At 35.2% G+C, this 23,170-nt stretch overlaps 2 protein-coding genes across 10 annotated transcripts; one reads left to right on the top strand and one right to left on the bottom strand.

The window, feature by feature from the left end:
- Positions 1–1,110: 1,110 nt before the first annotated feature.
- On the top strand, positions 1,111–8,238 carry LOC106135969 (longitudinals lacking protein-like). Its single transcript, XM_013336394.2, has 5 exons — positions 1,111–1,269; positions 1,494–1,607; positions 2,047–2,133; positions 3,420–3,566; positions 4,247–8,238. The coding sequence occupies exons 2-5, from the start codon at positions 1,512–1,514 to the stop codon at positions 4,301–4,303; spliced, it is 387 nt and encodes a 128-aa protein (XP_013191848.1). The 5' UTR covers positions 1,111–1,269; positions 1,494–1,511; the 3' UTR covers positions 4,304–8,238.
- A 660-nt stretch (positions 8,239–8,898) lies between these two features.
- LOC106135957 (UDP-glucose 4-epimerase) lies at positions 8,899–23,055 on the bottom strand. 9 transcript variants are annotated; one of them, XM_013336381.2, is made up of 9 exons: positions 22,776–23,055; positions 22,404–22,522; positions 13,972–14,112; positions 13,160–13,280; positions 12,585–12,698; positions 12,083–12,262; positions 11,608–11,721; positions 10,388–10,559; positions 8,899–9,971 (listed from the first exon to the last, which is right to left on the bottom strand). In XM_013336381.2, the coding sequence occupies exons 2-9, from the start codon at positions 22,421–22,423 to the stop codon at positions 9,736–9,738; spliced, it is 1,098 nt and encodes a 365-aa protein (XP_013191835.2). In that variant the 5' UTR covers positions 22,424–22,522; positions 22,776–23,055; the 3' UTR covers positions 8,899–9,735. The 9 variants fall into 9 exon arrangements, with proteins under 9 accessions (XP_013191835.2, XP_013191834.2, XP_060807257.1 ...); XM_013336380.2 differs by having other exon boundaries at positions 13,160–13,283; positions 22,776–23,054; XM_060951274.1 differs by lacking the exon at positions 22,776–23,055 and having other exon boundaries at positions 13,160–13,283; positions 13,972–14,122; positions 22,404–22,528.
- Between the last annotated feature and the right edge of the window lie 115 nt (positions 23,056–23,170).

Genomic DNA, 23,170 nt, shown 5'->3' with positions numbered 1-23,170 from the left:
ATTTCATGGTAAATTTATGGTAAGTGGGTAAAGATTAGGGATATATTTTATCAAAACGTTTGAAGCCTAAAAATAGTATTTTTCGACTGAAGTAACGAAGATGAACTGCTGTATCTCTGGTTTTATGCCGTGTGGTGGCACCTGGCACCAATTAAAAACAATAAAAGCAGCACTCCATCTCTTTCCCATAGATGTCATAAAAAGCGACTAAGCAATAGGCTAGCAACCAGTCACTATTTGAATCTCAATTATATCACTAAGCCGAACAGCTGAACGTGGCCTATTAGTCTTTTCAAGGCTGTTGGATCTGTCTACCCAGCAAGGGATATAAACGTGATTATACAGGGTGACTTTTAATTCAACTGCATAAATTTAACTGTTAAGTGTACTCATCTAAAGGATATTTAAAAACGTTAATAGAAAAATATCAGTTTATATTTCAGAAAGTACGAAAAAAAATAAAAGTATCAAAATCCACGATCCTAAATACGTCATATCACCCCGGCCGGCGGAAAAGCGACGCGTTGAGATTCAGAGGCCAACGACACAATTCATTCAGCTGAGCGATCTCAAAAACTCTGTACTTTACTTGATCTTGATACTAGAAAAATAATTTATTTTTCAGACATTTATTTACATGTTTAGTTTTAATTTCTTTTTGTAGTATTGGTCTTTAATAAAGCGTGTGACGTAGTTTTTAAGGGTTTTTTAAATGTGAAAATGATGACGTTTAATTTAAATAAAAATAGGCTCAAACGGCTCAGAAGCATGGGTATAGTCTATGTTTAAAAGGATGCAGTTCTTTTAAATGTCACCTTGTATGTTTGTATACTTGATTAAAATACGGTGTTTATTCTTCTTGCTGAGAATCATTTGTGAAATAACATTATAAGAACATACTTGCTTCAGGCACCATCAATATCTTTAAAACTATTTTTTACATCTAACAATGTCTCATTACTTTAATCAACCTATAAGAGACACTCGATCGATAAAATATATGACTCCTGTTTTTTTTTAACATCTACATTTATTGGACATATAGACACTTACATTACATACCCCGGAGTGGAAAATAAAGACGCTGGTTACTTAAAATTTTAAAACTTGCAACACTAGCCTTGAATGAAGGAATTTTAAGAAATAGAAAGAAGTCGCTAATTTATGCTAGACGGCGTCTTTATTTTGAGTTTCAATTTCCATTGCCTAACTTTATAAGAGTTTCGAAACATTATACAGTGCCCTTGAAATATACTACATTCAGTTTCGGTAAGTACTGGATTTCATAAAATTATCGATAATGTATAATAAAAATAGATGCATGTTATTTTCTATGCATTCCAGTAGTGACGTAGATAAATTGCACCTTTTCTATTAGAGACTTCTTATTACAAATCACAGAAATCCTTTCTACTGATTTATAATATGTCCGTGATGTCGAAAATCAACGATTTATTCATTTTAATAAATAAATTTGTTGTTATTATTTGCAGATTCTAAAACCAGGCAAAATGGGGGACCAGCAATTTTTCTTAAAATGGAATGATTTTCAAACTAATATGGTGACGTCGTTCAGGCATTTGAGAGACGAAAAGAGCTTTACAGATGTACGTATCAGGATAAAAGTTACCCCCAAAGTTTTGACTTATGTATAACCTACAAGGATTTTGCACTAACAGATTTTCTGCTTTGCTTATACTCTTGTTTATTTTGATTTTTGATGTTGGTGTCGTTCGGGGATGTCCAATTAAAAGATCAGGGCAAGAGTGCCCTAAAGTTACAAGCTTGTATGAAGAGTGATGAATGTGTATAAAGCGAAATAAGTATGCAATGATTATGGCAATTGGAACAATGTTGTTTTTGCATACTCCTCCTACTTAATAGATGGACATTTTTTTTGGATGTCATTCTTTATTTCAAATTTGGAATTTAATAATACCTCCATATTTCTTTAGTTTTTTAATATCTGTATACCTACATATTGTTATAACAGAATTTTACAAGAAAATGCACTGTATTTCATACAAATATTTGTGATATTTTCAGGTTACGTTGGCATGTGAGGGACAGACATGTAAAGCGCACAAAATGGTATTATCTGCATGTAGTCCGTACTTCAAAAGCTTATTAGAGGCAAGTATAAATTGAGATGACTTAGCCTGTAACAGAAATAAACCATTCAATTGGATAAAAGGCTGAATGTCTTATCACCAGCTGTAATATAATGATGAAGATTGAATGGCATAAACAACCTTTTTATTTTTAACCAAACTTCTTTCTTTTGTTTCTATTGCATAAAATCATCTCGGAGTCTAGAAAGTTTTTGAAGGAAGTGTGTTATAGCTGTGCAACAAACAGTTTATTGCAATCAAATTGTTCTGAACTTGTTTACAAGAACTTTATGCACTATGCTATGCATATATATCATGAAAAACAACAGTTTAGTCAATTAGTTAATGTTTTGCTTTTGCGATTTAGCATTACAATGTGATAGGCTTGGTGGTGACGGTTGTTTGAAATGTCACTATAGACTTTTTGTTTTTGGTTAAGCGCGCCATATTCTCACTGTGATTGGCTGATTACGTGTGACGTTAGTGTAGTCACCACATTTATTTATCCCATTTTTGCTATGTTTATGGTATACACATTAAATAATTGGATATTAATTACAATCTCAGTTTAGTGTAAAGGTTCAACTGGTTGTGAATGCCTGTTCGGGAAAAGAACATGAAAACGTTTGAAGTTGAATATATATATAATTATATATTTATATACACAAAAAGAAAGAAAGAGAAACGGAACAATTATTATGTTTTTTTTTTAATTTTATTGAATTATGCCTTATGGCATTAAGTGCATCTATCTGTTCATTATTATTGGTGCAATAAAGTTTACCTAAACTAATTATTTAATTAATAATTATCATTCAAAGTGGTTGAAAATTTAACACAAATGTGAAATTGAACATTCAACTTTAAACATTACTCCCCAGGATGTTGTTGTATAATAGTAAAACATCTACATGCTTATGTTATTGTAAGGTTCACACGTTCCTAATGCCTGGTAGCTGTACCAATAAATCAAGTTATTCATTTAATCAGTGCCTGCCTACTCAGTAATTTCCAAATTGTATCCCTTTTTATAACTCTTTATATAATCGTGTGCGTTATTCCAAAAGGTTTAGTTATGTTGATCAAACAAAAACATGAATTTGTTACAAACTAATAATTTTATAGTGTGGTTCCCTGCATTTTAGCTTACCTTTTCCATGGATGTTGTAAAAGGCGACAAAAGTATATGATAATAAACCTGGGAAACTTATTGTAGGTGATGGACTAGCAATCCGTCACTATTTGAATCTCAATGACTCAATCTCAATCAAAACAAACCAAGACTAAATAAATTATTGTAAATTCCAGGAGAACCCATCGAAGCACCCGATAATAATCCTAAAAGACGTGTCATACCTGCACCTGCAGGCGATATTGGAGTTTATGTACGCGGGAGAAGTCAACGTTTCGCAAGAACAGCTGCCCGCATTCCTTAAGACCGCCGCGAGGCTCAAGGTAAATGTTTGTTTTATTATTATTATTTTTATTTATAAAGGAAAATGTTTAAGTTTTTATTGGTTGCTTACATACATAAAATCAGGCCTATTTCCCGGAGGAGTAAGCAGGGATAACAATATCTTTGCAATTACCACGATCCTAGTATACTACTTTCGCTTCATCCACATTTATGACTAAATCCATGCAAGTTCGGCGATTTCTTGGTTACATCGATATAGCTTAGATCATTTAAGTAAACGATCAAGATCCATAGTTATATTGCTTCAACGTTTTTAGTTTGGTTGAATTTAGTAGTGTGATTTGTCGAATTTGCATTTGGCTCAATTCGTGACTGATCTAATATACGAAATACATAAGACCAATCGCAAATTGGCCTTATCGCAAAACAGCTTCTCCAGTTGTTCGCTTTTTACCCGACCATTCTTTTTTTTTTGACAATATTCATGTAAGATTTTATTTAACGCAATAAAGATACAACAGCGTATGCAAGACCGTTAACGAAGATGAGAGTGAAATAAAATCACTTTAATATTTATTAAAGTCACTTTTTAAAGTGAATTATTATATAAAATAATAATCTAAAATAATAAATTATTTTAGAGTAAATAAAAATCACAAATTTTTTTGAATTAATATCACTTATTTTTCAGAGTGATATTAAAAAACTTATTTTTCAGGTGAAAGGTCTCGCCGAGCCGCCCCCGCAGATGCCTAACATCAAAAGAGAAGGCTAACCCACCGTAAGTGCAAGTGCCCTAAAGACTCTAGTGAACGTAACACCAATGTAACATACCATACAGAACACAATTCTATTTTTAAACTTTTAGATATCGTGGTGATAGACAAGATTTTTTTTTTTATATAGAACTAATCGGGCCTGAGGAGAAGAAATATCATAATGCACCCCATTTTTTTTTTCTATACCCGACCAAATTTTGTACGCGGCAGTCATTTAATATAGTGACGTAATTTTGACTTCAACTAGAACTAAAAATAATTTAACAGTACCATATATTCTTCAGTCCTTGAAACTAACGTTGACCCTTTTTTTTTAAACAACACTATCGTTCTCAAACGATTACTATAGAAATTTGAATAAGAAGAATTTATGACATTGCACTGTTATGTCAGAAAATTTTCATTGACGTAGCAAGGTACATTTAAATAGTTTTTTTTAAATTATGCTTGTGACAAGCTTTAAGCGGTAGTGCCTTTTCAAACCTTGATTTAATTTTTTTAACTTAGTAGTACTAAACACAGTTCATTAATTCAAATAGTATTTTATTAATGGAAGTTTTTAACGGTTTTAATTCTTATCTTTTGCCAGAATAGGGAATCTATTGTGTATTAGAAACATTTGAATTATGAAATAAAAAGAGAGAGGGAAGATAAGCGATATGTCAACGTTTGTGAATAACCGCGCTTTGTGTTTGTAAGGACACAAAAGCACTTGATTTAAACAATAATTCGTCTAATAATGAGATGTAGCAAATGACAGAAGCATTTCTTACACCACAGATAATTATATCTTAAAGTTTTATGACATTCAGTATGTTTACCAAATCCAACTGAATATATATTGATATTTTTTTAGGTGTAATTAGTATAATCATACTCATATCAGAATTTCATAAATTATCTAGGATACTAATTTGACGAAAGCTTTAGAAATTTTCACCACACATTTTTCTATAGCGCTGTTTAAATTTCGAAACCCCTTTATGAACTGTAAATGTGTTCAAGGGTTTATAACAATAATAATTACATAAATACAAATTTCAAAATTCTCAATAGAAATGATCTGCATTTTGCTACCCAATTATAGTCTATATTTAGATATAGTTGTATGTTTTACCGCAAAAGGCATTGATGTGCTAGCATAGAGGTTAATCTTTTAATATCTCCCCTCCATAAGTTACCTTACTACCAAAGTATTTAGAATATAACCTGGTCCTTAACCATCACGTCTTGGTCGCCTAAAGTGCTGTTAAGTAAAAAGCATAAATAAAATATGCTAAATGAATTTTAAAAATAATAGAACCTATTTTTTAATATTAAGTTTTGGATAAAACTATCTGCATAATCAGTTTATAACCACCCAAAGTTCCCAATTTAGAATTTTATATAATCCATATATGCTTAACTAAATTCAGACTTCCTAAAAATAATTCAGTCAGACAGGTGAAATACTAATTAACAAGTTGCTTAGTTATAATTTATTTTATATAAAAAGAGAGTGTAGTGTTTCTGAAAAAGAACTTAATAATGAGCCGTAGACACAAACTGTCTTACCCTGAATCGTGATCACAGACCCCCGGATTCTCCCTAAAGGTCGCAACCAGAACTAACGCAAAAGCTATAGTTTAAGTATTGCTCTTTTTGTATTTAATATTCCTCTAAAAATCATAACTTACCAGCACTTTAGGATTTTTTTAACTATGCTAACATATCAATGTGACGTAGTTCTATCCACCAATGGTTGCCTTACGATTATTTACTCATAATAATGTTGCATGCCAATTTATAGACCACTAAAGGACGCCTACGTTAAACGAAAAATCACCATTATATCCGTTCCCGCAGGAAATCCTCTCTTAGCGCACCCCTAGACCTCATAAGAACCGACACGCCAAATTTCAAGTCTTTAATATTTACTGTTCGTCTTTCACTTTCTATCTTTTATATAGGTATTTAGATTTAAAACCTAAAATACCTTAATAGATTTCGAACCTAATGAATGTTTGCCAACGTTTAATTTTTAAAAGCAATTAATATTGCTTACTATAATTAGTATCATATGTATTTCAGTTCTTTTCAGATAGGTTCGTTCGTGCATTTTTTTTTGTAAGATTGAGGCATGATAAGGGTCGTTATGAAGTTAATATTTAAAATCTGTTCTTATTTACGTTTTAAAATGTTCGCTACTAGATGGCAGCACTGTGACGTCATTTGCAATCCACTGTTGTTATTGGACCACCACTTGACAGGATATTTTGCTTCGATAAAAGTGATTAATAGCAAAGTTCTTCTCAAGCTCTGTCCATTCTTTTCTATACTTTTAAATATTTTTATTTCCTGCTAAGAACGTCTTCAAACAAATTTTTATTTTTAAACAAACATTTATTTTCCATAGGGTTATTTCATTGTGATGCCATCTGGTGTTTCGCAATTTTTTTAAACCAAGAAAATGTAACACATGTGGAAAATTTTCGAGGTTATATTCTTCCCATCTAGACGTTACTTCTTTTTTTGGTTTTTCAAGTCGGTTATATTTTCATGTTAAAAACTCACGAACATTTTTAGTGAAAGTTTTATATAACATTAAAATTTCAGCATATACAGTCATTGCAATGTTTAATACATTTTGGCCGAATTGCTAAATTAATATATTTCATAAAAAAATTGACATGCAACATATAATAAACTGTCACTTGCTTATAGAAATGTAGGTGTTAAACAATGTGTTTAAATATACATAATAGACGAGCTATGTATATATTTCTATTCTTATGATCTTGACGTCATAACATCAAAATGGCTAATACATATGTGGCGGACGTAGGTATAGATGGAGGCAAATAAATCTGAACATATGACGTTAAGTTTTTAAACAAAGGACAACATGTTTATCCATTGAAGTATATAAACAACCTGCCACCAAGTTTTAAAGTATATATGAACTGAAGATGTATTGGTAAAATAGTCATCTGGGTTTTTCCAATTAAAATCTAAATTTTGATATTTTACAGTATGTACTTCCATGAGCTATATGAAAAAAAAACATATAATATCAGAAAAAAATCGTACCACTTTTTTGTCATTGTTTTTATTTATATTCCCATAGATTCCATTGTAATTACAAGTATACATCCCAATTTATTATTAGGTTATTTACTGTACGCACGTTATTTCCATTTGTTTTCATCAAGCGTGAATGCAAATATTAGGTCTTAATTTCGGCACTTGATTTGAGACGAATCGGAAAATAAAATGACAAATTGTTATATTTGAATGGTTATAACTTTTTTGGTGTGTAAGGAAAATTTTGTATTTTTTATTACGTTCTACAATTTAGTTTGTATATTTTTCATTGCTCGTATGTGTAAAATTTTGCAAAATCAGAATGCTTTGAAAGAAAAGTAGAAAGTTGAATAAGTGCAATTTCTTACAGAATGATAAATGTTGTTGATCTCAAAGAAAATCTTGACCACAAATCCTACACATTCTTCAGTGGATTACTTAAAAGTGTTTTGTGCATGTAATTTTGATAACATTGCATTCTTCTGTTTGCAAGATTTCTTATTTTTAAGCGCTTTCAGCACAATTTTTTTTTATTTTGTCGTGCGTATAGATAACTATGCCTTTCTCAACTGCCATTTTAGGCCTCCCCCTCACACTAGGCGTCTTTCGAGCTCCTATAGCGACGCCGCGACGGAACTCTCAAGCCAAGACGCTCGAAGGACACCCAGTGTGGGGAGACACTTAGTCCTTAACCATTACTTTTCAATAACGAGAGTACCCTTAGAGGATTGTAAAAATGTATATCAGAATATTTTTAGACGACAAAGTAAAGGTATGTGCTGAATAATCAGAAACCTAGTTTGTAATGATTGAAATTATGAAAGATTTGTAATTTTAGATAATACAGAAAATTAATTATAATTATAAAGGTGTTTGATTGTTTTTCATTTACAGTTTAAGCCGGTATTATCGACAATTGATATTTTACGTGAAGACTGCTCCATTCACCCATGAAGATAGCTTTAGAAATTTTCACCGTTTCTTCGTTACCTTTGATTTCCATACATGTAATCACATTTATATCCGTTGCAGGCTAGACAGAGCCAACAGTCTTGAACTACGAGTTATTATCTGGTTCTCAACAAACAATCTTCTTTTAAATGCTAATAAGACCCAATGCATTAAATTTACTCTTCCAAACGTAAGGCAGGCCAATACTGACATAATACTGGAAGGCCAAAGTTTTTAGGAATTATAATAGATGCAAAGCTACAGTGGATACCGTGGATACAGCAATATATTAATCTGAACAATGTATTCTCTCGTCCACATTCTATTCTAAGTTTAATTGATTTTGTGAAGTTGACGTTGAAGAAAATGCTGCAGTGCAGTTTGTTACCGCTTCTTCTGCACTGACGCCTTGGAAGCGGCAGTAAACTTAGTTTTACGTAATTTATTTGACGTCAACCAATGTTGTTAAACCATACGTTTTGACAATTATTAAGCGATATGAAGTATCCTATAATAATGAATAAAAATTTTGAATTTTGATTTTTTTTTTAATTTTATAGATATAAAAAAACAAATGTTAATATGTCAATAATAATATATTACGTTTTACAGTTATAACATCAACAAAAAGGCAGCACCGCTTTAAAAATATAAATACACTTGTTTTTAGTCATATAATGCATTAAAGGGAATGATAAAGTTACAATAAATGCAAAAATATATTCGGTCGTACGACCATAAGCACCAAATATAAATTTTAACAAAAAAAAACAATGATAGCTTTAGCTTTTGGTATTACATATACTCTTAATTAATTATAATTTAATATACTCTAAGCTATACATATGGGTATACCTATTTGCTACCGCTATTGACTATTCAACCCTTTTCTCTCTTTGGAATTAATGAAATAAATCATATTTATGAATGTAATAATAATAAATATTGTTTCATAATAAAATAATTACCTCACTGGTAAACATTACTTTGGTATGCTTTGGTTAAAATTAACACTTTTTGGTAGAAAAATATAACATTCAAAATAAATTATGGCAACACAATAGGAACGTTACATATTTTTGGATTCAAACAATGGCACTTAAATAATATATAAATTAAATTCATTTCCTACACAAGACACATTTTAGAATAATCTGAATTGAATTGACACATGGTAAAAAATAGGCTTGAAAAGATATCTCCAGCTTCTAAAATATTCGTTTGAAGCTTCACTGGGAGTTAAAAGTAATGCTATTATTGAAAAAATTATAAATATATGCTACCCTTGAACGGCTTGCAAGTTAAGAAATAATTGAACTGAAAAGTTAACATTTGATATACTTTGGTATATTACAAGAATTCAATAAGTGTTTACCACGTTCAATAAACTTCCATTCTCTGCATTAAAAAGTTTCTATACTTTCTTGAAACCATTCGGGTTAGAACTCTGCCACCGCCATGTGTCCGCGCACATGTCATCTAGCGTCCTTGTCGCTCTCCACCCCAGCATCCTGTGCGAGAGCGAGACGTCAGCATAGTTCGCAGCTATGTCCCCGGAGCGACGGCCAACGATTTTGTACGGAATCTTCCGACCGCTAGCGGCTTCGAAGGCCGCTATCATTTGTAAAACTGAATATCCAGTACCGGTACCTGGGAAATAAATAAATCAGTGTTTTAAATGTCAAAGTCCAAACATATATACCACTTAGAACTACATGGCTCTACTTTGCCTCATTTCATGGTCGTTCCATCTGAAGCGTTTAAGCATGTTTCAAATAACTTACATACAAACATAATCACGTATACATCCCTTGCGGGGTAGACAGAGCCAACAATCTTAAAAAGATGAAAAGGCCACGTTCAGCTGTTTGGCTTAATGATACCTAGAATTGAGATTCAAATAGTGACAGTTTGCTAGTCTGTCGCCTAGAAGAAGAATCCTATCCCTTAGTCGCCTTTTACGACATCCACGGGGAAAGAGATGTACTGGTCCTGTTCTCTTTCTATAGGCGCCGGGAACAGCACGGCGGCGTTCAAATAACTTGCTAACTATAAAGGTGTCTTACCCAAATTGACAGCATGAAATCCGTTGAAGCCAGGCTGCTGGAACAGCTTGATAGCTTTCACGTGACCCTCGGCTAAGTCCTCGACGTGAATGTAGTCCCTCACGCCCGTGCCGTCGACAGTGTTGTAGTCGTTGCCGAATACTTTCAGTTCGCTCAGACGACCTACAGCCACCTGAAAACAATTAAATTAAACCTACAAAAGAATACAGGTACTTCGCAAATCCTAACTACCGGGATGAAAAATATCCTATGTCCTTCTCCAGACTCTTAATGATATTATATATTCATTATCAAGAAGATTGGTTCAGTACGTAGATAACATGTGAAGAGACAATAAACAAACAAACTTAGCCAGAAGAAAAATAAATAATATTACAAAGACACCAAAATTTGAGACTTGTGTATATATGACATTATCTTATGAAGCCCATTGAATCTATTTTGTGTCTAACCACTCCATATATTTCCCATGGATGTCGTAAAACGCTACTAAGGTAGGGGCTAAATAAGATTGTGATTCTTATTGTGGGCGATGGGCCAGCAACCTGTCACTATTAGAATCTCGATTCAATCAGTAAGCCATACAGATTATCGTAAATAGTTATAGCTTATGAGGTCAACTGTTAAATAAGATATGAAAGAGCGGTGCTTCCTGGCACAAGCACATTTTGCTTAAAAGGAGGTTCCCACAACCTGATCTAATGTAATTTGTAGTTGCCCAATAAAGTGTTTTTTTTTTTTTTTTTTTTTTTTTTTTTTTTTTTTTTTTTTTTTTTTTTATCGTAGCCTTTCAGTATTTTCAAGACTGTTAGCTCTGTCTACCCCACAAGGCATATAGAGTATATGTTTTTAAGAGAAGCACCTCGTACACACTCAGTTTTTTTCTTCGCAACCAGACCAGCATAGGAGCATCTTCTTGCTACATATTTGATAACAGACAAATGATTACCTGCGTGCCGTGTGGTTCCCGGCACCATTAGAAAAGAATAGGACCACTCCATCTCTTTCCCACGGATGTCGTAAAAGGCGACTAAGGGATAGGCTTACAAACTTGGGATTCTTCTTTTAGGCGATGGGCTAGCAACCTGTCACTATTTGAATCTTAATTCTATCACTAAGCCAAACAGCTGAGCGTGGCCTATCAGTCTTTTCAAGACTGGTGGCTCTGTCTACCCCGCTAGGGATATAGACGTGATCATATGTATGTATGTATGTATTACCTGCGCTATGAAAGGCATGAGGTTGTTGGGGATCCCGCTGGGGTCCTCCCCGATGCGGCCGCTGCGGTGGGCGCCCACGGGGTTGAAGTAGCGGAGCGATATCACCATCCATTTCTGAAAGGTACTTAGATGCAGTGAAAAAATGTTTTTTTTTTTCAAAGGTTTAGTTGATGATTGCCCTGCAAGCGTTTAGAAATAAGCACTTTTTTTAAAGTAATTTTCTTTTTATGTAGTACTTTAACTTGACAGATGGTAAGAAAAATGGCATCTAAGGTGGTGCACGCAAGCTTAAATAATGCTTTTGCCTTAAAAAACCTTTAATTTTTTTTTCTTATGATTTTATTTTAAAGCTAATAAAGCTAGCTAATAGGGATATCAATGTCTACGCTATATTACTGCAAAGTTAAATAAAAATATGTTTAGTAGATTATGCGAGAAAGATTCACAAACAACAAACACATACCAAAAGCCTTACCTTATCACTAGTGCACAAATCTTTCATAATCTCCTCGCAAAAGTACTTCGACCGTCCGTACGGGCTGGTCAGAGTCCTGCCAGTCGGGTGGCCCTCGTCCAAAGGCAGCCTTTCCGGCTCCCCGTACACGGTGCACGATGAACTGTACACTAATTTGTACACGCCATATTTGCGCATCACCTGAAATAATGTTATTTATAAATGTCATTTATATCATTACAAAGGAAGTGTTGAAATAAGGTCCAGTTTACCTCAAAGTACAAACCCTACCTAAAGTACTAAAGAGATTAATCTATTGATTTCAGTCCGAGACGGACTAAAACGGTGCAAAGTAATGTAAGCTGTAATCTATTAGAATAAGGTCTAGTTTACCTCAAACAGAGTAATGCCAATGATAATAACCTGGTAAAAGTTAATTTTCTTTTTCAATCTTTGACGCTAAGTAACTTAATGCTGCAAAGTAAAATAAACTCTAAAGTAATAAAATAAGGTTTTTTTTTACCTCGAATAGGGTACAAGTGCCAGTGATATTAGCCTGGTAGTATTCTAGAGGCTTCTCTACGGATTCCCCGACTGCCTTCAACGCTGCGAAGTGGATCACGCAGTCTATACTGTGCTGGAATTCAATATTTTTTTATTAGTTGTAGTGGATAGTCAACCTTTATAACGATCATGGTTAAAAGGCGAATCCTGGGCTCCTCTCCAGAGAGGTGAGGATGTAATTTGGACTAACGAAGAAAGAAAGAAGAAGCACTGGTTCAAATACTATCGCCGCCACATACCACTATTTTTTTTTTAAATAACGAGTCACGGTGAGAAAAAACATCGTGAGGAAAATAGCATGCAGTCAACTGAACTAACCATGATTTAGTATGGGTAAGTTGCTCCTTCAAAGGTTGCAGAATTCGTGTCAAACCCTGTCATACCAAATCCAGGATTGTGGACGCACTTCGGGTGGTCAAAGGGAACTCCCTCCAGGCTCTAAGAAGGACTAATGGTAGAAGGATAATGATGATGACTCAATACATTGCGACCCTGCCAGATTAATATTTGCTTGCTTGTGTTAACATTACTCACATTTTCGAAGACTATACTCAGCCCTTCGGCGTCTCTGATGTCCAAAGGATAGAAATGTATAGTTTTGTTCGTCAACTCTTCAATAACTCGTATCGACTCTGGTTTCTTCTCGTTTGGGGCTCTACTGAAATATAATTTGTCAAAACTAAATTAACTATTAGTTATGAATGTGGATGAAGCGAAGGAAGTATGCAGAGATCGTGGCAAGTGGAAAGAGGTAGTCTCTGCCTACCCCTCCGGGAAAGAGGTGTGATTTTATGTATGTATGTATGTAAATTAACTGTGCAATTTTAGGGTCAGATTTCGAGAAGTGTGGCGATAAAAAACCACAATTTGGGGACCACTAATTACAGTTAGTATCAGAATAAAGCCTCCTGTAAAAGCATTCTCAAATAATTTCTTGGAAAGAAAGCAAGACTTCGAATCTCTAATTTTTGCGCATTCCCGGTTGCACCCTCCACTGTAGTAGCCTCGAAAGGGGCCCGGGGTCAGGTCTTCCGAATTCTCCCTCTCCACTTTTTTCGGCGACAAATACGGACAAAACGTTAAACATTTCTTATTAATACGAGTACTCTACACGGAAAAGTAAGTTTGTCTGCCTAGTCTTCACATCCAAACGGAGAAATGCTTTTAAGTTTACTCGTGAAGATAGTAGGTAGACTAAAATAGGCTGCATTTTACCTCGAAAAATTATCTTAGTTTTTTATATTTCTCTAGCTTTCACGTCCCGACGAAGAGAAACATAAGTTGTTTACTCAGATAATGCAAAGAAGAAAGTACATTATTTTAGCAGCATCCGAAAACATACGAACCTGTAAGCATTGACGAGGTTATCCACCACCACGATATCATAATTGCTGTATTCTCCCTCTCTTTCTAACAGTGCTATGACCGTGTGAGAGCCGACGTACCCCGCCCCGCCGGTCACCAAGATGGAGGGTCGCATAGTGGCCCTGGAACAAGCTGAAACTTCAGTTAGGTATCTAGCCCTTCCTATGTCATCTTCTTAATGTTTTTTTTTTGTTTTACACTAGCAAACGGCTTCGCACGGGAAACATTGAAATATATACACTTTCCTCAAAAAAAAAAGTCTGTTTCCAACATTTCTTATAGGAACAAAATTCGTTTACAACTTTACGCGATTAGCGCATACATACAGACAGAGAAAATGGGGGGACTTGAGTTGTCACTAAAGTGACTAGGTATGTTAACTAGACAATTATTATTAGAGTAGCGGATATAATAATGAAATGCTAGAATATGGTTTTATCTTGTTTTCTCACAGATGGACAGAATAGATAATTACATTACTTTCAAGTATAAGGCCAAAACTACAGCATCTACAATACTTCTAAGCTAACTCTTGTTGGTAATGTTTTGTATTTTTGAAATATTCACAATTTGTCAACGACAGCTAATAGTATAACTTACCTATCCGACTGTTGTACTAGATTAAAAATATCATTATACTATAATCCCTTAAACTAGATTTTTCATTAAAATCTAATAGATAAGAAGCCTAAAGCGATTAATTTAGGCTATACACGCACAGAATTCATGATTATTAGTTAAACAGGAATGTGTTAAATACCTACTACATCTATCAACTACAAACGACCAATAGGCCGGAGTCCTACCAATTGTCCCTGGAAACTGATCATCATAAGGCCCTCCATGATGCAAAGGACCGCGACAGATGGAGGGAAATCATTAGAAAGAAAATTTTTCTGCGTGGGAGTCACGACCCTCAGTAATTTAGAAGAAGAATACTTCCAAACAATAATAATTCTACACTCACATATGGAGCAAGTGTTTATCGCTTAATGAGTAGACAAGAGCCAATGGTACCAAGAATCCAAGATCACATTTACAAAACATCTTTAAAAATTAAACGCTCACCAATTTCCTCTACTAAATGTAAACGTATGATTTTTATACAAAAAAAAATGTCTATAAAAATAAAAAGTAAGATAACTCTTGAGCAATGAAAAACATAAAATGAGAATTTTTTAACACCTTATACTTTGTCATACTCACGAACAAAAATTTCAAACATAGGAACACAGTTCAATTCGGCCTTTATGAACGACTACACAGAAATGAAATTTCAATGACAGGTTTAGTCACGTGTTGATTACAATAGTATAACAAATCATATTTCACAGCACTTGTTAAAATACAAACTTGTCAGTTCTTCAAATAACTTATCACTATTTGACCTGAATCCAAATCCGCTGTGTAACTAATTTAACAAAAGAGTTTTACTAGCATTGTTAACCGTCATTTACTCGTGAGTGTAGTCAAAAGTGGCTCAAAAACATTCAAAAAAATTCAAAATTTTTAATCATTATTATAGGATACTATATATCGCTTAATAATTGTCAAAACGTATGGTTTAACAACGTTGGTTGACGTCACATAAATTACTTAAAAACTAAGTTTACTGCCGCTTCCAAGGCGTCAGTGCAGAAGAACGGTAACAAACTGCACTGCAGCATAGGATTAGGCACGGCTATAGGATTGAAATGTAGGGTTAAGCTGATTAATCTAGTGCAAGCTTCCAAGCGAAACAAAACAAAGCAGAAGTACATACATATAATCACGTCTATATCCCTTGCGGGGTAGACAGAGCCAGCAGTCTTGAAAATACTGATAGGCCATGTTCAGCTGTTTGGCTTACTGATAGAATTGAGATTCATATAAAGTGACAGGTTGCTAGCTCGTCGTCGAAAAGAAGAGTCCCAACTTTATAAGCCTATCCCTTAGTCGCCTTTTAAGACATCCATGGGAAAGAGATGGAGTGATCTTATTCTTTTTTTCTATTGGTGCCGGGAATCATGTTGATGATGAGATGGACTATAGCTGTCGTAATTGTATTATAAAAGATCTGTGATTCATTTACAATAAAAAAAAAAATTATAACATAAATGGAAAATAATGTCCTACTGAAAGTGGGAACGGGTCGCGATATGCCAGTAAAGATATAACAGCCTTATCTATCAAGTTATCTTGCAATCGACATTCAATTGCTTCAATAAACAAGCATTCATAATGTAATAACATGGGTCTTTACGCGCGATAGATATCTTAGATTTTATCTTTAAGTGTAAAGAAATATAAAAATGAACAAACTGTAAAAAAAAGTACAATGATCAACAATGACATAAAAGTAGTAGTATACCTGAGGTGATTTCACAAAATAATAGTAGGTAGGTACTGTCTCTTAAACAAGTCGTGATTATGTAATCGTTTAGAAGAAATATTACTGTAAAATGTTTTTCACACTTTTATGTGAGATTTTCTTTCAGTAAAGTAATTTTTGTACCTTTATGATGTCCCCATCATAAAAAATATTTGAATACTTATTTTTGCTATTTTTATATACCAATAGAAACCTAAAAATAAAACATTTGCTGGAATGGGTAAAGGCCGAACTTTCGACCGTCAAGAAGAATTTAGAAAATTAAGTTTTGGAATCGTTTTGCAGCGAAAGTGCATGTGTTGCCAAATGGACATTCCGATTTTCTCACGGTGAAGAAATTTGTCGTGAGGAAACATGCACATTCAGCAAACTGTTTGTGTAAAGATCGCTTCGCAACCGAAACTAAACTAACGCCAGGAAGATGATAATGCTTTCCAGGAAAAAGATTAATTAATCAGTCCTCTGAAGTAAAATCGCTTGTTTGACACTGGTCAGTTTCAGAAATTATGAAAAAAGAAACTGAATGCCATAGAAGGCCGGTGAAAAAAATTCGACACAAAAGTTTTAAAAAAAAGAATGGACTTAGAACTACTAACTTTTTAAATATCCGGTGGCAACAGAATTCAACGTTGGTGTGCCTCAACGTGAGCGCGGTCACTGGTCAGCCTTATCAATTGGTACTTGTTGCTGTTATTACTCCGAGATTAGTTTATCAGGCTTGTATCGAATGGTTTGGCTTTTGATATAGAATGACGTGTTATGGTCACTGGCAATTTATGTTTTACTAGCTTCGTTAAAGCCTATGTGCTTCTCCATACGTACCGTACATATGTATGCAAAATTTCGATGAGATCGGTTCAAGAAAAGAGGGACAAACAACTACATTTTCACATCCACGATGTCTTCACTTGAAAAGATATTGGCAAACAATTGTTATTTTCCAAATTTCAGTCTGTCTGTGTGTTTGTACTAACATCACGCGAAAACTATTATACTGATCCAACTTAAAAACCCCTCTAAAGGGGCAAAACAGGGGGGCCAGCTGCTTTTTGTTTTCTGGTAGATGAAGTCACTGGCACTAACAATTCTATAATAATATTATTGTATGAATTTGATTTAGCAGGTTTTTAAAGGCATTACATAAAATTTGTTAGAAGTCAACCTAACTAAATTAATATTTCACTTATGCTGCAGTCAAATTCATGAGTGCAACAGGAATAAATGAACCACTGTGAATCAGTAACACTAACATACCTATATGCATACAAGCAGGATGCTCCCCCAGACAAAGAATAATTCAAAAACAGACATAAACCTTATCATATCTACATCCCTTGCTGGGTAGATATTGACAAATATGAAGATACTATTTATAGTTTAATTGACATCATAATATCATCATTTTATTAAGAGTTAATTAATTCGACTTAAGTGTCTTTTGTGTATAATGCTACACCTTTTGCAAACCCTAATCATAGGCAAATAAAGATTCTATTCTATTCTAGATAGACAGAATGACAGGTTGCATACTTATGTCCTAACTTCCCTCTTCTTTAATCTATCTTGAGATTATCCTCAGTGTAAGAGAAATAAGGTAGATAAGACATACATCTTATCAACATTCCCGATAAATTAGCCCCCACTCTTCAACATTTCATCTCATTAAACTCAATATCTCTTAAGCATCCTCAGTTTGAAGCTACTTTCATTAACCATAATTGGCATACATGCGTTAATAGAGATGTTGATTGATTTAAAATTTTAGTACAATTTAAAATATTTAATTAATTTTCAGGTTGTGATCAGCAAAGTTTAATAGGAAAATGTCAAGTTAAAAAGAATTGCTACAGTAATGTATGATCACTATTTGACAGCCTCTGTGGCGCAGCTGTAGTACGCTTGTCTGTGACACTGGAGGTCCCGGGTTCGAATCCCGGCCAGGACATGATGAGAAAAGAACTTTTTCTGATTGGCCTGGGTCTTGGATGTTTATCTATATAAGTATTTATTATAATGCCGTGTGGTTCCCGGCACCATTACAAAAGAATAGGACCACTCCATCTCTTTCCCACGGAAGTCGTAAGAGCCGACTAAGGGATAGACTTGGGATTCCTCTTTAATGTAAATCCCTGCCAATCTAAGGTCTGCCGCGCCGATGGATGCATGGCTAGGGGCGAGCCTAGTCTCGAGCGTGCCACTTCCGCCATGGGGTTGGGCGACCCCCAGGTAATGGCTAGCCTTACCCTGGCATGCGGGGCTCTGCTGGGGCGGACAAAATTTTTCCCTAGCGTCTCGTGGGAATCGCATTATGAACCTTAAAAAGCATATAAATGGCGGCGATGGTGTCCGCACCCCATCACGTCTCGTTCCCGGCGGGAGCGGTATGCGGTCTGCTGAAAGCCGCTTTGCGACGATGAATGTAAGAGGAGGAATGAAGGATAAGATTGAGGAAGTATGCCAGATGATGGATGAAAGACGTTTGGATGTGTTGTGCGTGAATGAAACGAAGCGGAAAGGATGCGACGCGACGCAGCACGGCCCTTACACGGCGTATTGGTCTGGAATTTCCAGTACCAGCCGAGGCTGTCAAAGGGTCGGTCTAATTCTTTCTGCACGAATGGCTGAGTGCGTGAATGAGTATGAGTGTGTCAGCCCTCGTCTTCTATGGATTAGGCTGAAAGTTGGAATCACTCGGATCTTCGTTCTAGGTGTTTATGCACCTTGGGATGTGGGTTCGAGGGGTACAACATCAGCAAAAAGCGAAAACGAGGAGTTCTGGAATAGTGTAAGAGAAGTATTGAAAGTTACCAAGCCAAATGAGAAGATTATTATGTTAGGTGATTTTAATGGATGGGTGGGTGTAAAGCGTGATGGATATGAAAAGGTGCTTGGTGCGTTTGGTGACGAAAAGGTGAATGATAATGGAAGAAGTGTATTAGAAATTTGTCTAGAGTGGGATCTTTTTGTGTCGAACTCAATGTTTCAACATAAAGAGATCCACACCTACACAAGAGTGGAAGGTATTTTAAAAAGTTTGATAGACTTTGTGATTGTAGATGAAAGATTGAAGAACAAAGTGCTGGATACCCGTGCATATCGCGGTGCTGGCATTGACTCGGACCATTTACTGGTGATATCCCGGATAAGGGGTATCTTCAATCGCTGGCGGCACAGGGTAAGGGAGCAAACCAGCGCTTTGGAAAGAGTAAAAGTAGAAAATTTGCAAGATATGGATGTAGGTAAGAAGTATATTAATAGACTGAAGGATGAATTTGAAGATTTAGATGAAATGAGCGATATTGAAGATGGATGGAAGGAATTTAAAGAAAGAATTGTGAAAGTAGCTGTTGAAGTGTGTGGTGTAAGTAGAAGAAGGAAAGGAAAAAATCACAAAAATGCGTGGATGAGTAAAGATGTGCAAGAACTTGTGCGATTAAAGAAGAAAGCATGGCTGGATTTGTTAGCAACAAAAGCTAACTTAAGAATGCAAGAGGTTATAGATGAAGATGTGAATGAAGCACGTAAGGAATATAAGAAAATGAAAGATTTGGTTAAGAAAGCTGTGATTAGAAAGAAAGAAGAGTATAAAGAGGATTTTGATAAAAGGCTATCAGAAGACTTTCAGTCAAATCTGAAAGTATTCTGGAAATCCGTAAGGTCAGCCCGAGGAAATACTATAACCAGAGAGCTGACTAGGATCAGATGCCAGGATGGTAGCGTTGTGAAAGGAGAAGAATGTGTACTAAAGATATGGAAGGACTATTTTGAAAGTTTATTTGAAAAAAAGGAAGGAAATAAGAAAGATTTCTGCTATAGCGAAGAAAAAGAGAATGAGATGGAAGGCGAAATTGAAATGTTCGAAATTGTGGAAGCACTTAAGAGTATGAAAGCGGGAAAGGCTGCTGGGTGTAATAGAGTGTCGGTCGAGATGCTTAAAGCAGGAAAAGGCGTAGTAGCTAGTCAGTTGTACTGCCTTTTCAATTTGTGTTGGAGAAGCGGCCGAGTACCAAAAGATTGGTGTAAGGCTGTTATCGTGCCACTTTACAAAGGAAAAGGGTCACAGCTGGACTGCAAAAATTATCGTGGTATAAGCCTGCTTAGCGTCGTCGGCAAATTGTATGCTAAGGTATTGATTAATAGAATCAGGAATGAAACTGATGACAAAATATGGGATGCTCAAGCGGGATTTCGAAAGGGAATGGGATGTACTGATCAGGTCTTTTCCTTGCGGTGCATAGCCGAAAAGTTTTTGGCCAAGAGTCAAAAAGTCTATTGCACATTCGTAGATCTGGAAAAGGCCTATGACAGAGTTGAGAGGAATGAATTGTGGTCAGCACTTTCTATGCATGGGGTGAGCAGTCTCTTAATACGAGCACTGAAATCCTTATATGAGGATTCGAGTGCTTGTGTCAGGATAAACGGAGCGCACACTGAGTGGTTTAAGATTGAGAAAGGCGTTAGGCAAGGATGTGTTGCGTCACCGTGGCTGTTCAACCTATTTATGGATAGCTGTTTGACAGATTTGAAAGAGTCTAAAAGTGGATTAAGGATGAATGAGTTACTCGTCAAATGTCTGCTCTATGCCGACGATCAGGTTATACTGGCGTCATCAGCGGAGGAGTTACAGGAGATGGTAAACTGTATGCATGAAGCTTTAAAAGAGAAAGGAATGAAAGTGAACGTAAGTAAAACTAAAACACTGGTTTTTGAAATGGAGAAAGAAATGACAGCATGTAATATTTTGATTGGACGAGAAAAAGTGGAGCAAGTGAAAGAGTTTGTATATCTAGGATCAAAGTTTACATCAGATGGCAAGTATGATAGTGATATTGAAAGGAGAGTGAACGCGGGGAACATGGTGAATGGAGCTTTGCATGCCTTTATGAGCAGTCAGAAACTATCCAAAAAGGCTCGACTGGCTGTGCACAGGGGCGTGTTGGTCCCGACATTAATGTATGGGAGTGAAAGTTGGGTATGGCAAAAGAAGCATGAAAGCAGAATAAATGCAGTGGAAATGAGAGCGTTAAGGAGTATGATGGGTGTGAAATTGAGTGACAGGATAAGGAACAGCGTGATAAGGGAATGTTGTGATGTGAAAGAAGATGTAGTTACAGGAATAGAAAAGGGTATGTTAAGATGGTTCGGTCATGTGGAGAGGATGAATGAAAGCAGGTTGACTAAGCAGATATACAAGGAGAGTGTGGAGGGAAAGGTCGGAGTGGGAAGACCTAGACGAACGTATCTTGATCAAATTAAGGACGTCCTGGTAAAGGGTCAGGTCAAAAGTACCCGAAACCACCGAGCTTGTATGAAGAGAGTTATGAATGTGGACGAAGCGAAAGAAGTATGCAGAGATCGTGGCAAGTGGAAAGAGGTAGTCTCTGCCTACCCCTCCGGGAAAGAGGCGTGATTTTATGTATGTATGTATGTATGTATAAAATAAAATATTGTTGAGTTAGTATCTCATAACACAAGTCTCGAACTTACTTAGAGGCTAACTCAATCTGTGTAATTTGTCCCGTATATATTTATTTATCACAGAAAAGGTATGTTAAACTTTTTAAGTGATTAAAAACTGCTAGCAGTGCCACTTTATTTCACTCAAAAACAGAGCTTTTTAGTTTATATTCCCAACATATATTTGTGGTTAACTAAGCAAATATAAAAGGAGTGTGAATAAAAACCTTGGCGTAGGAAGGCCTAGACAAATGTTTATCAAATTATTAACCTTTATTGCCCATTTGCCCTTGGGGTCTCTGTGATAGTCCCTGGAAGGTACCTCGGAAATTAGCTAATCCATGATCCATTAAGGACATCCTAGCGAAAGGTCAAGAGTATTCCAGAAACCACCATGATTGCACGAAAATGGTTATGAATATGGATGAAGCAAAAAATGTAGTCTCTGCCTACCCCTCTAGGGAAAAGGTGATCACATGTAAATTGGTTAAATGAAGGTTGACATCTAGATAGGAAACAAAAGAAAAAGGATATCCTTTTGTTTGAACATATAATATAAAAAAAAAACAAATTTCAATCACTTACCCATTAGCAAGTGGTCTCATATTTGAGGAATACGTAACAAACTGAACTTCGCATATAACCAGCGCATAGCGGATGTATCCAAGGTTTATTTACACAATTGTTATAAACAAGAAATGAATCTGAAATTAAAGAATACATACATACATACATACATACATAAAATCACGCCTCTTTCCCGGAGGGGTAGGCAGAGACTACCTCTTTCCACTTGCCACGATCTCTGCATACTTCTTTCGCTTCGTCCACATTCAAAGAATAAAGTAAATAATTTTAAAGAATACATTTTCAATAATATTATTAAGGTACCTAGTTTGTAGTAGAAGTGGGTACAGATTAAAAAACAAAATCTGGGCAGATAGTGTGGATACTTACAAGAAACTTCCTTTTCTTTTATAAGATATATGTAACGAAATTATTTAACTTTACAGCTTCGGCTGTACAGACAGAAATTGAATAAAAACAAAAATTGAATGTATATTACATTCAACACAACAGTTCAGTGCCCTGTTTTGCCTTCGCCCATGAAAAAGTTGTATTTCAATTAGTTTTTAATTTTCTGGAGATAGAGAATGATTTTTCTTCAAATAATAGAAAGAAACATTTTTGTTTGTTGTTTAGTTTTGGAAGCTCCGTCCGTGATTATTTTATTTTGGCAGTTTGTGACAACGACATCCATAGAGATGACATTCATCAATGACAATCGTCGACGTTGTCAAAATTTAACGTAGGTAGGTACTAGGTAGTTTGTAAAAATCACAAACAAAACT

The sequence above is a fragment of the Amyelois transitella genome, chromosome 24, assembly GCF_032362555.1.
Source record: "Amyelois transitella isolate CPQ chromosome 24, ilAmyTran1.1, whole genome shotgun sequence".
In the NCBI taxonomy this organism is placed as follows: domain Eukaryota; kingdom Metazoa; phylum Arthropoda; class Insecta; order Lepidoptera; family Pyralidae; genus Amyelois; species Amyelois transitella.
The sequence above is the reverse complement of the archived record's forward strand: the minus strand, read 5'-3'. Positions and strand labels throughout refer to the sequence as shown.

Bases quoted from the DNA above. Each gene is read 5' to 3' on its own strand.
- LOC106135969 (XM_013336394.2), top strand. From the start codon at position 1,512: ATGGGGGACCAGCAATTTTTCTTAAAATGGAATGATTTTCAAACTAAT. The intron at 1,608-2,046 runs GTACGTATCAGG...TGATATTTTCAG, and splicing joins ACGAAAAGAGCTTTACAGAT to GTTACGTTGGCATGTGAGGG. The intron at 2,134-3,419 runs GCAAGTATAAAT...TGTAAATTCCAG, and splicing joins ACTTCAAAAGCTTATTAGAG to GAGAACCCATCGAAGCACCC.
- LOC106135957 (XM_013336380.2), bottom strand. From the start codon at position 22,423: ATGAGACCACTTGCTAATGG. The intron at 10,560-11,607 runs GTAATACATACA...AATTGTTTTCAG, and splicing joins TCATGCCTTTCATAGCGCAG to GTGGCTGTAGGTCGTCTGAG. The intron at 9,972-10,387 runs GTAAGACACCTT...TTTATTTCCCAG, and splicing joins ATTTCATGCTGTCAATTTGG to GTACCGGTACTGGATATTCA.